General features: G+C 36.1%; 1 protein-coding gene across 1 annotated transcript in view; it reads left to right on the top strand.

The window, feature by feature from the left end:
* The window catches only part of CSMD2 (CUB and Sushi multiple domains 2), a 916,375-nt gene that overhangs the window by 76,900 nt on the left and 819,568 nt on the right, over nt 1-19,907 (top strand). The window contains exon 2 of the mRNA XM_063456412.1: nt 16,438-16,654. Within this exon, the coding sequence (XP_063312482.1) occupies nt 16,438-16,654 (217 nt within the window). The remainder of the gene's footprint in view (nt 1-16,437; nt 16,655-19,907) is intronic.

Here is a 19,907-nt window from a genome sequence, read left to right as displayed (position 1 = left end):
ATTCTCTATAATTCCCCAGTTTAGTGCTAAAAATGACTATTTTGTAAGCTGTCACCGTTTGCAAAGAACAATGCCCAATGCTTGTTTAAAGAGACTAAGCAACGTTCAACCGAATCATGTTTCGCAGAACTGATGATTTTATCTATACATAGCCAAGCAACTAACGAAAGAGTAGATACAAATCAAAGTGACACAACATGTTGCCGTGTGAATACTTTGATACAGGTAGTCCCTCGAGTCAATACAGTTATTTACTAACGCATATACTTTGCCCCCCTATTGTGCTCTGTCTGCATCTTGTTTTCCCTCTTCATAACCTCAACCTAAAATATTTTCTCAAGTTCTTAGATACCTCAAGCAATAACAAGCATACACTTCATGAGCCAAGGTACAGAGTTATGGTCATGGGCCGTGGATTGTTACTGCTGCTATCTTTAAGTCTACACTGCTGTGACACCTGCCCTCTGATTGTAAAGTCATCTCGTTTGGAAAGTTATTTGCTTTTAATAAACCCCGAGGGGTGAATAAATATCGTGGAGATTTTAATTATCGATATTCCTGTCTTTCAATGTTAAATCTAAAAGAAAGGAAACTGTCGCCAGCTCAAAATAGCTGTTCGTTTTACCATTATCTTGTCACAATAATGAGCAATTCAGATAAGTGCAAGCAATATGTTTAGCTATAGATCAGTCCCTCCCCCCTTATCCACTTTAGTCCCTTATTGGGATTAATGTTTCGTTAGTGGGAACATATATTTCTTGGTGGGAAAAAGTCTTTTCACAGTTAAAATTTAGGATTAAGCCCTGGAGGGAGCTGGGGATTTATTTTGTATTTTTTTGTCTTGCTTTCTTTTAAGCAGAGAAAAATACTGACCTTTGAATGGTCGGTATATTTGCAGCACCGGCCTCACGGTCTCAGACACTGGCTATACAACTCATACTATTTGATTCTGCAGAATAATAGTATGAGGCTGCTGCCCAAAGTATGCAAATGGCCCAAGGGACAGTTTCTCCTTTGCCACTTTAAATAGTATAGGCTTGCATGGCCATCTTCACAATGAAAAAGTGTGATATTCATCATAAAAGGTAATTACAGATAAATTTACTATAGCTTAGATTAAAATAGCGTTAAATGTGTTTTGTAACATTTATTTAAGTAAAACATTTCAAGTAACAGAGCTGGCTTTAAAGGGACACTGTAGGCACCCAGACCACTTTAGTTAATTGAAGTAATCTGGGTGCTGTGACCCCTTTGCACTTAGTGCTGCAATGTACTCTAGTGTCAGATTTTCCCCATAGGAAAGCATTGAATAATGTTTTCCTATGGGGAGGTCTAATGCGCGCGCGCCCATTGCCGCGCATGCGCATTAGGTGTCCCCTGCTGGCTGAAGTTGGTGGGGGAGTAGCATGGGAAGAGGCCCAGCGCTGAGGGACATCGGCCCTGGATTCAGGTAAGTGGCTGAAGGGGTTTTAACCATTTCAGCCCTTCAGGAGGGGGTCACGAGGGAGGGGGAACCTAATAACCCTATGGTGCCAGGAAAACGGGTTTGTTTTCCTGGCACCACATGATCCCTTTAAGTTTAAATAATGCCTTAATTGGTAGATGGGATATATTTCAAGGTCACGTCAGATACTGAAGGTGCTCAGACAAATTCAATTAGTTTAAACACTTGTACTAGAACCTGTGTGTCTGCTTACAGCCATGGAAACATTGATGCTTTGCTAGTGGCTACCTATTATTCTAATGCATGGTGAGGTTATTTGCAAGTCATTGCCTCATAATAGATAGTATTATGTCTGAATGTGACAGGACATTTTCAATTTTGATAAAAGCCAGTTTTATTCAACTTTTCATTGGGCAGTTCTTTAGCTTACTGAGGGTCATAGATTGGATGGATGGACTAAATTAGATAAGATTTAATAAAGCATGTATATTTTCAGAAAGGCAGGGGATGGGGAGGAAAACCATAAGGGCCTTTGTGGCCTAAAGGCATGTACTTGGCCAATAATATATTAATATTTTCAAACTCTGTTCATGAGCAAATTATTGAAAAATCTGGAAGAAAGTGATGACAGCATGTCAGTTTAATTTATCCCTCAGCCAGTGTATCTTTTGATATGATGTGCATTTCTCACAGCCATACACGGAATTTGCAGAAGTTGAATTTATTAGCCCTCATACAAAATGTTATATAACTTGTAAGTTGCAAAACATGCATCTGCGCCATCATACGTTGTAATTGATTTGTCATTGTTTTGTTCAAAGCTGAATTCTTTTTTTTTATTTTAAACATAAGCAGTAACCATTTTTTTTTGTGCAATGTATTATTTTATTTATGTAAATCAAATATTGCAGTGAATATTTATTTCTCATAAAGAGTCAGCAATTTGCATAGCGTTGTGAAGTAGATAAGAAACAATGAAGAATGGAGTAACATCAAGTTCCATTCCTTATTGTTTTCATTGCAACAGTGACCTGCAAAATCTGTAACCTCTTAAACCTTTTCGTCCTGCTTCCATTGGTGATCTACTAGCCATAATCAACAACTGGATGCTGAGTCTGTTAGTCAGAGTGAGAACACAAGGCACATCTTCCAAATACCCAGTCTCATGATGCCAACACGAGTCATGATAAACCATTAAAGTGTAAAGTAAGCGAGAACAGGAACCGCAAGAAAGATATTTTATTGGGCACGGTGTCCCGTCCCCCCGCCCCCCATTGGACCAATTCCCACTAAAGTAGATTTCTTAACTCACTCACAATAATCCTTATTTATGGCTCATAGGCCTGAACATCAAAACAGTGGCTCTCTATGATCCTACTCCTACTCCAATCCTGGTAAATTGGTACATTTGTCTGAGCTTATGACCAGCTATGTACTCAGTTTTGAGCGAAACTCAAACTGCAGCCATCTACATGAACACAAAACATGGTGTACCAGATTCCCGGCTTGCTAATCTTCCCCAGACATCCGGGATAGCTACTATACATGTCAATACCCTTGGGTCAGTAGCCTTAGGGGGGCTTGTTCCTTGAACACAGTTCACACCCTCAGAGAGTCTCCAGTCAGTGCTATCATTAGCACCCTGAGGGATTCTCCTGGGGCACTATTTTGGTGCATGGTGTGAAGACTTATGTTTATCTTTATGAGTAATACCCCTAACCTGGGAATAGGTCGATTTTTTTTTTTGTTAATGACCAGCATGGTGAGTGAGCTTAGCGCTGTGTATGCTGGTATTTTTGCAATTCAGCAGTTATTATATTTTCTCTGAGCCTAGACCTATGCCATCTCTATGAGTCTTGTCCTTTTATATTTTATGACACTCTTAAGTCAACCATCCGAGACATCTTCTTTTCTTTGTTTACATTCACATGTTACTTCCTTAATTAAAAATAAATGTGAAGTTATGGTTTCATTATTGTGCGGTTCTTAAGCATGTATGAGCCCTGACACCTGGATTCATATGATATCATTTAACATGTATTCTATTAGCTGTGTTATGTTATCTGTGTATTTAAGATACTCATACCAATGCTGCCTTTATTATCTGTAACTGCCTAAAACATTTTTTTAAAATAAATTAATTATTCCAGAATTCAAATAACATATGGACCAGCAGCCTGCATAACATTATATATGTTGGTAATGGGATATGGTTTTCTGGCTTTTTATATATTGGTTTAATAAAGTTTGTGGCTATGACTCAATCCTAAAGTGTATACAAATACACAAAAACAAGTCCTGTGCTCAAACTCCCACTACTATTGGGCGGCAGCAATGACCACAGTACACAACAGCCCCAATACATACAGTAAAAAAACAAAGAACAACAGTTATCTGCACTCTTCCCAAATCCCTATGCATATTTAAATAAATGACGGTTATTTAGTAACTCCAATGGCCATTAGATAAACAAATCATTTTGTTTGTCTATCTCTTGATGGATGTTGAATATTTGGCAATTAATTTGGTATAAATTTATTTGCAGTCATAATCTGCTGGAATTCGCCACTTTTTTTTAGATGATAGTTAAAATTTAACAGAATTATAGTTTAGTTTATGCCCCTTAATTTTCCAGTTTGCTGACAATATTGTCTTAAGGTTGTGGAAAACATAACATAAAAACAGTTTTTATGTTTTGTTTTACTTTGTATGTGTAAGATAAAAAATACTGACACCTTTTTTACACTTGTTATCTTGTATAGCATATTGACAGGTGTGGGTTACCACTGCTGCAGCATAAACACATGATGAATATTATAAATGATAAATGTACTTAGTGATTATTTTATAGGTCAGTGAATTAAAAGAACAGTGTCAAACATAAAAGGTTGCTTTATTCCATGGTGTCTGTGTGCTTTTCATGGTAAACAGGTGCTACAAAATATAATGTTTAGTTTACAAAACAGTAGTGATGTATTGACAAAGACATTCCAAAACAGGACAAAAATAGAGAGTTGTGGTGAAAAGAGTGATGAAAATGTCACCAATAGATCCCTAAAGGTGGCTAATGTTTTATTCTATAGTTCTTCCTATTAGTTTGATCATCCTAACTCCCTACACTTACAGTGCTATTTACTAAAAAGAGAATTGCTTGGAATTTAAGGTCAATTCACAGTGAATTTCAAATTTAAGACCAGCATATCCAGACTGAAAATAAAATTGGATTGGAATGTGGCACTTTTCCTTTCATAAGAATAACAACTGATGAGCTCTTTCATGACCTATGGATCGTGGTTGATTATAGGAATTATAATTGGATCTAGATAACAGGGGCAACAAATAAGCTTTTGGTTATGTGTATGATCTACTTGTATATAGTGCACATATAAGAGGGCACTTCTCCTTCATCTGATCAGATGGATTGCCAAAATGTATGGTTTAATATCTCCTTAAAATTTAAGACTTTCCTAAAGATCTGGTACCCTGGATAAACTCATTCCCTGCCACAGCATACCTCCATATTTTATGATCTCCTACCCTCTTCACTTTTTTGGCAGGCCAATGACACGACTAGCATGTAACTGTCAGGGATCTTACCTGATGTGGAGTCCGGTATGCAGAGATATACGCTCACCCTTGCAAATAAACATAGACCAAGGTGACCAGGTAAGAATCCACCTGGCCTGTGAGTCTGTGCACGGATATAACTCCAAGTTGCAGTGCAGGCAAAGACAAGTAATAGAGTAGTTGTGGGAAGCCAGAGGTCAGAGAAAATGATGAGCAGAGCCAAGGCCAGGAGCCAGGAACAAACTGGAGAAAATACGATCTGGATACGCAGAAACAGGAACAAAAAACGTGAACCAGAGTCAATGAACTGACAAAGTTCCCAGGGCAAGGCAGTGCTTATATACCTAGCTAATTAAAGGAGCACTATAGTGCCAGGAAAACAAGCTTGTTTTCCTGGCACTATAGGGCTATTACGTACCCCTCTCCCTCTGGTCCTCCCTCCCGCTGGGCTGAAGGGGTTAAAACCCCTTTAGCCACTTACCTTAATCCAGCACCGGTCTCCCTCGGCATTGGTGACCTTTCCTCCCCCTGCCAACGTCAGCTCCCGACGTCAACGTATCCTCAATGTGATTTTCGCATTAAGGATCTCCCTGACAGCCACTAGAGGCTGGATTAACCCTCAATGTAAACATAGCAGTTTCTCTGAAACTGCTATGGGGCGACCATGTCCGGATTTCTGTAAGAAGCTTAAAAGTCCACATATGATTTAATATTTATGCAATATTATACCTTGCATTAATTAATGTAAACTTTATTGTATGTTATTCATCCTCTTTTATATGATGCCTGTACATATGCATCTATTTATCTATTTTGCTCATAAGAACAAAACAAAATGAATACAATTTCAACACAGCATAATGGCAATACTTGGCACAGAAATGGATGATGCCAGGAAATCTGCCACATTTAGATCTTCACCAGAACTGATCATCGCCATATTTTTCTCACTTCTTCAACAAAAGCATTGTTGTGCTTGTATATGTATGCATAAGCTTGTTTTTATTCCATTTCATCACAAAATAAATTATTCTTCCAATTTTCCTTTACCCTGGAAAAGTGAGATAAGCTCCACGTATCTATTGTGTCTCATCATATTTCCCATTTTCTTACCTGTATTATTTCTCTCTGTATATGGCATGTGACTTGCAAGTGCCATTAATATACAGGCACATTGAATGTTTAATACACCAGTTATTATTCAGAATTCAATGCATGCTGAAAATCTGCTCTATTGCATGCCACAAACCACCCACTGATTTCATCTATTTCCTTTTTGGCAATAACAAAGTAATATTTCCAACCTACATATCTATTCATGTCTTTGTGATTTCTCTGATGAATTGCAACATCAATACACAGAATGACTACATTTGTGGTAACATTAAATCGGCCCCCAGACAAACACAGCATGAAAAAGCAGATAAGACGTGAAGTCTTTCTTAGTTTTTCCTACCTGTTATCAAACCTCAGGCCCTATTCGATTTTTGCCCTTTTATATTAAAACAGAAAAAAGGTCCATCCGAAAGCTAATCTCAAATCGTGTATCATTCGCCAAACCTGCTTATTCACAGTGATACCACTCTACAAATCCAACTTAATTCTTAGAATATTTATTTATACACATATAAGTACATTATTGATAAAAAGTACAAAACATTCAAACAAAATAGACAAACAAAGATGGATAGGTGTATTGATTGATTAAAAGCAACATGCCAGAGTATGCAAGTAGGTAAGTAGGCAAGCAGATATTTAAAACAAAATAACTAAAAGTAACTAAAAATAAAAAGTGTATAGACTAAATCTATTAATCTAATAACAAGTAAATTAGGTAATGTCAAGGAAAAAATAAAATCTGAATTTTTGAACTGGAATTTTGCATTGAGACAGCATTTTGAAGACCAATTACAATATGTCTTACTTCTTAAACATAGAAATGTGGCAAATTAACAAGGGGTTTAAGAAGCAGACAATTTGGACTTCCTCTCCAACTCATATATTCTTCCTGTTTTGCTATTTTGTACTTAAAAGTTGCATTCATATTTTTCCACACTTCTCGTTTTATTGAATGAACCAGTATCCATTCACAAAACTGTGACTTGTTGGATATTTACCTGGTGCAGTGGATAGTTATGTGTGCATGTTTTCTTTCTGGCAATATGGATTTATTATATTATTTCTATAATGTTAAGCTGCTACTGATCAAATTGATATATTTTGCTCATTTCGTTTTGATTGCTGTTTGCATCTTTTTTCATTTTCTTGATGCAGAAATTCAATACAATTCTGTACTAAAATATAAAAAAAAAAAAATACAACATAATAAACACCTTATTTAATGATTCTTCTGGTACAGAAAAAAGCAAAAAAAAAAAAAAGCAAACTGAATTTTCTGTTGGAAATTCCCGATGGACGACTGCATAAGTACATCAGTTCGAATGCCGGAGAAAGATTTGCATATCTATTATGAGTTTAATCAGAATGAGCTTGGCAAGAGCTCAGTCAGATCACAATACACCTTTATCACGCAATTTCCAAGGAAAACATACTGACACGCCATGAAATGGGATAATGGATGTGCCATTTAGTTCTGTCCCAGGAAAAATGGGATTGATTAAAAACAGGCACTTCTGAGAATATGAAACCATGAAATGGTGTTTAATAACTGATTAAGATTTGTAGGCCCCTTGTTGATTTAACTTTTGCCACCTCTGCTGGAAGTCTATTCTATGTACTTACATTCAGCAGCTATTCCCCAAGCTGTCAAGTTGTGTTTTTGTTGTTTTTTTTTGTTTTCTTTTCTAGCACTTAGCATTTTTCTGCATTGTGCTCATTTTGGAATTCTGTCTGTGTCAGAGCAATCCAATAACACTATGTTAACTCCTTTCAATTCTAAACAGTTTTTTTTTAACATATTTTTACACAGTTTTTTTTACATATATATATATGACCAGTGCCTATTCTTTGCACAGAATAATATCACTCATTGAAATGAATACTTTGCCTTTTTCAGTAGTAAAATAGTGACCTTGGAAATGTTTTTTAGTGTATTAGTTGTGATAAAACAGGCAAAATTACCCACTATGGCTTACAATTCATACAAGTTTCATCCAGCAGAATATTTTCTCCTAATAAATTAAACAGTGGTATACCGATCCCACCCAGCTGATGCAACAGATTCAAGACTTAATAGCAACAGGCAGTAAAGGGGAATGATCACTTCTCATTGAGCTGCATTGGAAAGCCTGTGATTGGACAGTCACAGGAAGTCTGGGTGTGGTTAAAAGGGGAGGGTTTGTAAAGTCTACAGACAAGAGAACTGCAGCTTTTGCAAGCTGTTTTTAGATATACCCTAAATTAAAAATTAAATAGACACATGCTTTCATTTAGTGTATATCTACTTTTATTATAATTTAATTTTTTTTTTTTGGGGGGGGGGGGGAGAGTAGAGTGTCATTTTGAAACATTCTATTGACAACTACACATTGTACTTTGTCTACCAATATCTAATCCAAGATCAACAATTTTCATGGAAGCCAGTTATATGTAATTTGTACAGTAACCTTTTGTGAGGAACAATATCATATGCCTTAGGAAAATCCAAATTGATCACAATCACTGCAACACCGTGATCTATACTTCTACTGACTACTTAATAGAATCCAATTAAATTATTTTGAGCATTAATCTTTTTTTTCATAAAACTATGTTGAATATTAGTAATTAAATTGTTCACAATAATGTCTTAAATCTTATCATTTAATAGCCCTGACATGATTCCCCAACCATAATAGATGTAAGAGGAACATTGTAACATTCTTTATTGGCTTAGATTTTGGGCCTCCAGAAAAAAAAAAAAAATATATATATATATATATATATATATAAAGGTCATAAAACGTGTCTGTAATGCACCACTGGGACTGTCTTTTTTCAATGGCCTGATCCGCCCATGAGAACCTATAGCACATCTAAGGTACATGATGATTCTGTACATAAATACCTTTGAAATTAAAAGGTCTTAAAGAGTAACCGACTCTGGTCCCTCTATAAGTCTGACAAACACTAGGTGATGTTCTTGAACAAATTAAAACATTGCTGTTTCTAAGAAAAAGAAACTCATGCATGTGCCAAAACCACTAGATGGGTGAATGAACTAGATGGGCCAAATGGTTCTTATCTGCCGTTACATTCTATGTTTTTAGATTAAAAAGTAGTAGTCCTCTGTTTGCTCTCTTTGGCTATCCATTCTTTATTTTCTAATTGCCCCTTTTAAAGTATTGGTAGCATCTTTATATACGATGCCTCTCATCTGACTTAATTGCCTTTAATGCCCCTTTATTTTCCTTTTTAAGGACCATTTGAAGAGCTCATGGTACCTGGAGGCTGTACGTACAGAGTTTAACAGAGTAACAACACCTCCAGCAGCATTATTAGGATGTAGGGCTGGATTTGTCAGTAGGCCACCAAGGCCACGACCTCGGGGTGGAAGGCAGGTGTGAGTGGCACGGCTGATGAGGAGGTCAAAGAGATCATTGTCCTCCTATGTGTCGTAGTGGGAGATTTCCCTCGTCTGCAGGGCCGGCACTGAATGGAGAGGTACACTGGCTCTCCTCCGCACTGTATCAGAGCATTGTCGCAGGTTACCATGGCAACTCTCTGATATATGTCTTGGCGCTGGCCAGATGAAGATCTCAGGGGTGCAGGCTGTACCCCTCTCTTGCCAGGGGAAGGATGTAGTGGGAGAGGAGTACTTATGTGGCACAGGTGGGAGAATGTTCACCACTATCACCAGAATTCTGATTAAAGCTGAAAACGGAGGCGGGAAGGGTAACTTCAGCCAAAACCAGTATATTCGTCTATTGATATTGGCAGGAGTAACCCTTCAATTACCTTCCTTCTGAGAAACACTGGGTTTTATTTGTTTCTTTAGTATTACCTAATAGTATATGCTTTGAAGTGTACTTGTTTTGTATGAACCTCGAATGAAGTCATGGTGCCCATCATATAGTAATCTCGTGTGTACAATTTAGTAGATTTACTATCTTGTGTGCTCAGATTATATATATATTTTTTTATGCCCAGGAACTAAGGTGTGCACATGAGTTATCTATCTCATGCACATAGTGTACTGTTCTCATGGGTACAATCTACTAAGTCACGTGCACTTCTGGGGCGCTGAACAACTGACACTTTACTATAATCACTTTTTCCCAAGTGCTCCCCTACTTGAATGAAGAAATAAATGAAAGATTAAGATTATACAAATACAAAATACCTATCTGAATTTAATTTTTTGGTGTCCCTGAACAGCAATCTGTACATGAAATTACAGGTTTATCATGTGTTTATTTGATAGATGTGCATCCAATGTTTCAAATAAAGGATCTGCTAGGGTTATTTCAAATGAAAACAAAATTGTTGTAGAGGTTATAGATATACTATAGGCATCAAAACATCTTTAACTTATTAAAACAGTTATATTGTACAGATCATGCTCATACAGTCTCACTGCTTAATTATGTGCCATTTAGGAGTTGAATGGCGTTTGTTTCTGTTTATGCAGCCCTAGCCACAACTCCCCTGGCAGTGACTCAAACAGTCTGCATTAAAAAATAATTTAGTTTTCAATCAGATCTCAATTTACTTTAGACATTTTTATCTCCAGCTCTATAAATTTAACTTTAATCACAAACACAGGGCTCCGGTAGGCTCTGGCAGGCTATTAACAGAGCATGAGATAGGAAATTCTAAATTTAACATACTTTGCAATGAATGAAGTTTAAACATTACATCTCTTTACTGTTAAGGAAGGCAGTGTACTCCACATGCAGGGAGGTGTGACTAGGGCTGCAAAAACAAAATAATTTAATTATCTAAATGCCAGAGATTTGAGCAGTGAGACTGCAGGGGCAGGATCTATTCATCAAAACTGCTTCATTAAGCTAAAGTTGTTTTGGTGCTTAGAGTATCTCTTTCATCTCAATGTCTACACTAAATCAAATGGAGTATTTCAAGTCAATTATACCCTGAGGCACAAATGTAGAAGACATAGAGGTTTTATTTATTTATCAGGACACTGTGGTAAACAGATTTCCAAATATGTAAAAAAAAAAAAAAACCCTCTCCCCCCCCAAAAAAAAGCTGACATGAAGTGAATTATGTTGTTTATAGTATGCTTGATCGTCAGAAACTCAAGTAGGTTTCAAATCAATCTAACAAGCATTAATCCCATCCCAGGTGAGCACACTTCCATGAGCTCCAATGTGCGTTTCCCCACTACAGACTCATGTTTCCATTTAGTCAACATTTTTATATACTCTTTGCTTATGTTGATGTTTTAATTAACACAAAAAAAGTTATATTTTAGACCCCTTTTTTTGGCGTGAAATTTTGTTTATGTGTTCTAATTCCATGTTAATTGATTATTAGGGGAAATGCCCCTCTCATTACTCATAGCTTGACTCACTTTCCCTGTACTTATAATTTATTTACATTTATTATAGGGTTGTTTTCTAAGCTCAGTTGAGTTGAGAGTTGACCAGGCAATTTCAAAAATTGGAAAAATGATTTAAAACAGTTTAATTCCTGGCTAAATATTTTGCAGTAAAAAATTTCTATTCCCTAGTATAGTGAATGGTTGGCTTTCTTCTCGCTCCAAACTCCTCACTGCAGCTCAATCCTCCTAGTGTGTAAGAATCAAATTGATGATTTTTGTCCAATCAGTTGCTTCTCATAGAGAATCATTGGATATAAAAGCACATGCGTGACAATTGCATAATCTGCGCGCACGCACAGAATATGTGTACTTTATATGCCATTATAGTCTGAAACTCTAAACCCTAAACCCTAACTCTGCCTGACAATCAGGCATGGACCAACTAGAAGTAAACAAGAGGACATAATCTTGAATAAGAGGGTCAAAGCTTTAAAAACAATATCAGGAAGTATTACTTTACTGAGAGGGTAGTGGATTCATGGGATAGCTTTCCAGCTGAAGTAGTAGAGGTTAACACAGTAAAGGAGTTCAAACATGCGTGGGATAAGGCTATCCTAGCTATAAGATAAGGCCAGGAACTAATGAAAGTATTTAGAAAATTGGGCAGATTAGATGGGCCGATGTTTATAAACAGTACAGTTTCTCACGGGCAGTATCTATGCTACAAAACATCTACAGGTATATGACATGATTTAAGTGCTTAAACTATCCATTTAAAATCCTGGATAGCTTGATGCCTTACTACAGAATCTTTAATCACCTTTGTCGGGAGGCTGCCTAATAAAGATTTGCCTTATTTGCTTATTTACCTTTGAGTTCCAAATAGATAGGACATGCCTTGTTGTTTGCCTACCACATTGCTTATTTGTTAATTTAAAAATAGCATCTTTCTCTTTTCATATCAACTTACTTCTGACACATGTATATTTGCTCAGTTCTTTTTATATAATCGTTCACCAACTTCTTCCTCTTCCCTTTAGATGTTAAGCACTTGTAGTCATGGAGACAATCGTCACTCAGCTTTGCACCTGTCTATAATTTCACGCATTTCCTCAAAGTCACCTCCTCATTTCCTATTCCTTGTGCATGTTGCAGTATGATGGATTAAATGTCCTGCTCATAACATAGACATGAATGCCACAATGTCTGCCTTTCGCAATAGCCTCTACAAATTGCATTACTTAGTATAAATGTATTTTGGCTCTTTATATTGTAATGATCTTAAAAAGGAAAATAACACAGTTTGCATGTTCCAACCAGCGCAGTATCACTCTAAAAATATATAAATACTTTATAAAAATATATATTTTCTTTTTCATATAGTCCATAATGGACCATAAACATAAAAAAGCAATTCTGGTGCAAAGTGCTAAATGTGGAGGCATCCACAAGGACAATCCATTAATTTCCATGGTGACTGTTTCAATTATAGCTCTTTGCCCTATGATTGCTCTTTCAATACATATATGACCAAATGGCTTCCATTTGTAAGACTGCCACTGCAGTATTGGAATGATAATGTCAAAGCTGTACATTGGCTCTGTTGAGCAACGGTTTAGATTTCCCTAGGGATAAAATGATATTAATGAGTTAAACAATAGATGTTCAAGGCAATGTGAAATATGTGACTTCTGATATGATTGAAATATCATTACAAGTCCCAAGAGAATGCAAAACATCCAGTAAGTGTTGTAAATATTCTGTATATGTAAATCTATCTGCCATGTCCCTTCATTGTCTTAAACTATGCAAGAATACATTTGAGGTTTACTAAAGCCTATGGAGAAGAATGAAAAGGGAGAAACACTCAATGGAACATTTACATGATACTGTATCTAAAAGTGCTATCGTGTGTCATCTGCAACTCTTAGTGACTTCAGCTGGAACGGGTTGTATCACTACTTGTATCACATTTGTATTCTTTGGGTCAATGGAATAACACAAAGATGTATGACATCTTATTTGCCATTGACATGTAGAGCCCATCACATGAAAAAAATTCTTACAAAAACAGCTGATATCACTGGGAGGGCTGATATGTAGTTATGCTAGTTTTACCTTTTACCTTCTCCATAGTGTCAAAGAAATCCCAAAAATGTATATAAATGTATTACAAACTAGGTACCAAGCTTTAGTATGATCTAAAATGGGCGATCAAAATTCCCAGATGTTGTAAAACTACAACTCTCATGATGCTTTGCATGCCTTTAGAATGCTTTAAAAATGGCAAAGCATCATGGAAGCTGTAGTTCTACATCTGGGTGTCTATTTTTTTGTAACCCCTGACCTAGGTGGCTTATACACGTAGCCTTCTATTGGATATATTACATCATATTTGGCAAAAGCACCATGTTTAGTGTAAATAAAAAATGACATTCCACCACCTGAACGTCATCATAGCTGTTACGTATGTTAGTTAAAGTTTCACTTTAGACCCAAGCCTCTTAGAATATTTTTAAAGGAACAATACAATCTAGATGGGGCTAGTAAAATCTTAAAATGACCATGAGCAAACAAAAACTAAATATTAAAGTCTTGAACCAGTTTCTTGATCAGCAGATTTTCTCACCACTGTTGACATACATAGGTGTGATACAATGGCAAGTCTTTGTACTGAATGTGACAGGTATAACTTATTAATTGCCTATACCGAATATCGTTCATTATGCAATAGATCTTTGTATAATTTAGTTATATGCCATCACAAAGCTCTAGCAGCCTATTTCTGTTTGTTAACAGGTTAATGGGTATTGGCATTACAGTTGTATTATTAGAGTACACAAACATAAGTGTTTAGATATGATCAGAGATCTCCCCCACTTGTTTTTAACAAGACTGAGATAGATAAAAGCAACATGTGTGTCCCACTAGATTTCACCTCCGTCCAGTGGAAATTGCAACTCAAGTGGAAAGAAATGCATGTTTTATTCTCCATCTGAAGCTGATAATAAACTGAAATTCTCTGCACGCATTGTGGAGTTCAGCTCGATTATTATGTCTAAAAGTCAGCATACTCACTTGTATGTTGGTTATTTGGTCACTACTATACATATAAATATCCATTTTCGATTTTACACTTGATCAGAATTTTGCTTCAAGGATAATTTATAACCAAATATTAAGTTATATTGTTTAATATGTTGTATTGAATAACGACATTCCTTTACTGCCTTTAAATGTAAAGTACAGGGTGGGCCAAAATTCATAGTAGACTTTGACAGGTAAATAACTAATTTGTTAGTTACATTTTTTGTTTTTGTTTCAAGAACATATTATAACTGAGTCTTGGGAGATTCATCACGGGTAATTTCACGAAGGAACAATGAGTAACAATAGCTGAATTTGATTGGTGTGAGATATTAGTTTATGATTAAACAATGTTTATGTCCTGTAGTGGAAAATTGTCCTGAAATGCGGTTGCAACAAGATGGAGCTACTGTCCATAATGCCAGAGCAGCAATGTACCTACTGAGACCACTGTTCAGAAAGAAGATAATTCCAAAAATACCTTGATTAATTAATCGCCACATTTTCTCAACCTTTCACTCTGAAGAACTGGTATATGTGAACAAATTGCGTACACTTGAGCAGCTTGAGGACAATATGCAGGCAGAAATTTGAGCACTAGCACCTCAAACATTAATTAATGTTACGAATAATGTAATCGAAAGAGCTCGACTTTACAAGGTGGCAAATGGAGCGCATTTAAAATACATATTCTTCCGTACTTAGTAAAACAAATCTCCATACATTAAGCATTCATTGTATGTGTTATCAGTGAAATTTGTTCATTAATAAAAAAGTTATTGACTCCTCAAAACCTTATCCTGAATTTTGGCCCACCCTGTGCATGCGGTTTTTAATGAAAATGTTGCTCTGAAACCTGCCTGCGGGCTTCTTGTGCCAATCCTTAGCATTGTGAGTCTTGTAAGTTGAGAGCTACTGGGAAGGTCCTTAGGGATTTTCTTGACAGTGGGAGAAACATTCCTTAATCTCTTTTGAAGCTGTGAGTGGGTGTATTTGATTCTTCAGGAGGCCTTTACCCCTAAAGAACATATTAAACCTCTATATCATAAAAACATGTTTCCAACATATTTTATAAAAGACAGTTTATTGGAAACCTTAACAGAACATTAACGTTGTTAATTAAAGGAATACGTCAAGCATATAACCATTGAGTGTAAGGATATAGATGTAGAAATACAGATTCTATCCTATAATGCCCGTGCTAGGGGTTAATTACTGGTTATGGGCACACTCTTTGTGTTGCTTCTGTGTATATGTGTATGGTCTCTGCTTGTTTCATGAACTTGTTCTCATTTCTTGGAACAGAGCTGCTGGTTGGCACTGCAAAACTCATACATTGTGCAAACATTGTCTGACATAATTCCATGTGGATCTCAAGTCAGGTATCATCAGAACATCCCAATGGCTGAATGCACATGTGGGCACATCCCTTGGGTGTGAGTGATTGTTGTAGGCAAAATCCAACAAGATCCTGTCATTGTAGACGCAGTTTTGTTGCCTTCATATCCTACCATGACCAAGTGTTATGCAGCTACTTGTTATTATATAAACAAGCACTATATGCATTCTAAGAGTCTCGCTAATGGGAATATAAAATGTTGTGTAGTTACTTTACATTCTCTGGCTTTAGGAGGTAAATAGCATTATCATAGAGAAGGTATACAATCTTTAACATGCATCCAGATTTCTAGACCACAATATATGCAACACAGGCACTTGGATGATGCTGTTATTCATGCTGTAAATGAGTGGCTATAACTGAGCTCAACTGTCACACAAAAAAGATTGTACAATTTCAATAACCTATTTTTTGTAGCAGTGCATAAATACTCAATATCAGTGCAAAATTACATATGATTTAATGCAAATGTCATTCTCCTTTTCATTCTTTTTCCAGGTCAAAACTGCACTTTTACTCTTCAAGAACCAAACGGGACAATAGAAAGTCCGGGATTCCCTTATGGATATCCAAATTATGCCAACTGCACATGGACAGTAATTGCAGAAGCGCAGAACCGAATACAAATTGTATTCCATTCATTTGCCTTAGAAGAAGACTTTGATGTCCTCTCTGTTTATGATGGGGAACCTATACCCGGAAACCTAAGGACAAGGTACAGTACATCGTTATACCTGATCCTATAATTAAGTGTCAAGTTTTTCTTTAGCTGTTATTCTCTCATTCAGAGATGAATGTGTTACTTTGATCCTCCAGCCCTACCAATAGGTCAGGAAACTTTTTAATAGAAGGCATCATAGATTTGCATTAGAGTCACTGCCCTGGAATCAATCATTGATGTTCAGTGGTGGTGAATAAATTATATCAGATATGATAAGTGATATTATGTTGTTATAATTTAAAAAAATATATTTTTTTACTGAGTTATATCTTTGTTTTTTTGTACAATACTGTGAGATATGGGGGGAATCATTTTCATATTAGTGCCAAAAGATTAGAAACCAAGCTAGGACTGTTTTCAACAAATCTCTATCAAATGCATTTAGATATAAGAACACAAGAAGCTGGATTCATTGTACCATGAAATGTAATATGCAAAATATGTTTTAAAAGGGATTTGTCATGTATTAATTTCTTTATTTACATAATAACAAAGAAACATAGTAGTGTACATAGTCATTTCCCCTAGCTTCTCCCAACTGCGTATGTATAGTTTGCAGTTTTCTAATGTGCAACATTTTCCCAAGACAATATTGTGTGAATGGGTATATTAATGGATATATTAATTCATCTGATTGTTTAATATTTAATTATCTTCCTGCTTACAAAATCAGAATGCTAACTTGCCTTGCTATGCAACTTGATTGATTGTTGACGTCAGCCAGTACTCGTAGTTACATCATCATGAGGAAACCTTAGCTTTGCAAATCAATGAACCCTCTAATTACCAGTAACAACATCTACTGTCAGCAAAATCTGGGTCTGGATTCTATTAGTACAATTAGAGTTTCCTCTGCTTTCAGAATAACAATTCCTCCATTTAAGTCTATGGGAAAATTGCTATTTAGTAAACAGAGGAGACCCTTATTGTAAAAGAATCCAGCCCCAGATTTTGCTGACAGCAAATGATGTTACTGGTCCTTAGGAGGTTTGTGATGTAACCATGAGTGTTAGCCGACCTCAACCATCAATCAAGCTGGACAACAGGGCAAGTTTTGCTACTAGGTCGTACACTTACACAGCTAAGACAATCCAGCATTGGGTGTAGAATGTCCTGTTTATTGTGCCCTTTGCCGCACACTTCAACTATTCTGTCATGTAAACAGTATGGCATTCTGTTTTGTTAGAGGATACATAAAAGTTTACTCTGAGCACCTAGACCACTTCAGATTTTAAGTGGTCATGGTGTCTGGTGTCTGTATGTGCAGCATTTCTTTACGAAACACTTAACATACAAAGTATAAACCCTATGGTAAATGTTCATGCACAGCGTGCCATTAATTGCTGAGATAAGTAAGTTCTGCAGATGCCAGAAGTGCATCACCAGAGGAGAAAGAAGCCATGGCGCCTGGCGGGGGGGCCAAGGTAAGATGGTAAACCATTGCTTAACAGTTTGCCCCACTACCAGGAACTAGATCGCTTATCCATCATAACAACTTCAGTTAACAAGCTTGAGGTAACAATTTACATAATATTAAAATCACTGTGCATTATATAGTGTAAATCCTTAATCTGCTAAGAACATCTAGCTCTAGATTGTTATGACACATGGTTTGAGAAAGGCTCTAATTTAGAGTCAAAATGTTGCCTACTCTGTTTCCAAATGAAGCCTGATTTGGATAACCATTGAGGACCCGGACCTCTCTTTGCCTTTTGGAATGCATAGAAGTAATGCCATTTCTGTCTTGGAGGACCACCATGGAATTATTTTTATTTAACTGAAAAACGTGCAGTACCTTACAAAGTTTCTAGATTGTTATGCCAGAATAGACTGTCTAAAGTCCATTATTATGGTTGATATTGCCATTTTGTCACATAGTGTCCCAATTAATAAATACCCATAAGGTAATGTAGTTGCTATATTTACATGACAATAGACACCATAATGCAGTCCAGCTTAGGCACAGCCAGGGCACACTTGGCAAAAGATAAGAAGAAGTAGAGACATTGTTTCATTTCTCTTCTTCTCTGTATATGTTCTGCATGTTTACTAATAGGTGCAAATGATAGTACTTACAACATTGATTGACACAGAGCCAAGATGGACGCACCGTGTTACACATTAAGGAGGTGTAGCATTCTGCATATACTTTGATTTTTCACACCTTGCACAAATATTTATTATTGTTATTTGTTAAATATAGTGTAACAAGTATACACAATAGTAAAAAATACTTAGATGTGACAGTTATCCTTTAATAAGGTAAGTAGATAAGTGGTAAATATGTTTGGTTACAATGGCAACTTGTAATGCTAAACTTTATTTATGAAAAATGTTGAAATGCCCCAGTGTTTAAACAATGTTTACTTTTGTGGGCATAATTTAAATTGGTGGGCTGATGAATATCCCCAAATGAGAAATTGGCTTAGGATAGTTTTGTAAAAAATAACTTTCCAAATTTATCCCTAAAAAAATCTTTGAGCTGGAAAATTAACATCTGCCACAGTAAGAGTTACTATACGATTGAAGGGAAATGTGTACATTACAACAGTAATATTTTCACACCAGATCCATCATTTGTGGCTGCCAAAACAATTATTCATCCATTATACTTAATCTATCTGCTTCTCACTGGAGCACAAAACCTGGTAGCACTACTTTAATGGAGTTACAAATCTTTTGAAATAAAACAACTGGAAACACAACTAATTAGGATTAAAATGTCAGATGCATGCTGGGAAATGTACACAAAAAAAAAAGAGTGCAGCTTACCTCAAGTGATATTGTGCAGTCGGTATTTATTGGGTCACATCAAATACATTAGCTGTAATATTTCAATCACACGTTCTTTGTCAAAAGATCAAAAATTGTGCTGTTACTTTGTTTTCTCTAACCCCCCAAAATGGAATGTTAAAATAAGATTTAAACATGGCAAAAAAAATTCAGTCTGTCTAAATCGATTTGTCTGGGGGAAAAAGACAGTTTTGGGCAATTCGGGATTTGTTCATTTGGCGTTTCCATCTGGACGAATTTTGGGAAAAACTATTCAGATGAAAAAAAAGAGAGTGAAAAATGTCCACTCGGTGTTCTGCAAAATATAAATATTGAATATATATATTTTGCAGTAAACTGATTTGATCATTTTCCTAACTTTGTGTTCACAGGTCAAGTGAAAATAAGTAATCAATAGAGGCAAAGAGGAGGAGCATTGAAAAATAATAATAATAATAATAAAATAAATAAATAA

Source organism: Pelobates fuscus, chromosome 1, assembly GCF_036172605.1.
Source record: "Pelobates fuscus isolate aPelFus1 chromosome 1, aPelFus1.pri, whole genome shotgun sequence".
Classification (NCBI taxonomy): Eukaryota; Metazoa; Chordata; class Amphibia; order Anura; family Pelobatidae; genus Pelobates; species Pelobates fuscus.
The sequence above is the reverse complement of the archived record's forward strand: the minus strand, read 5'-3'. Positions and strand labels throughout refer to the sequence as shown.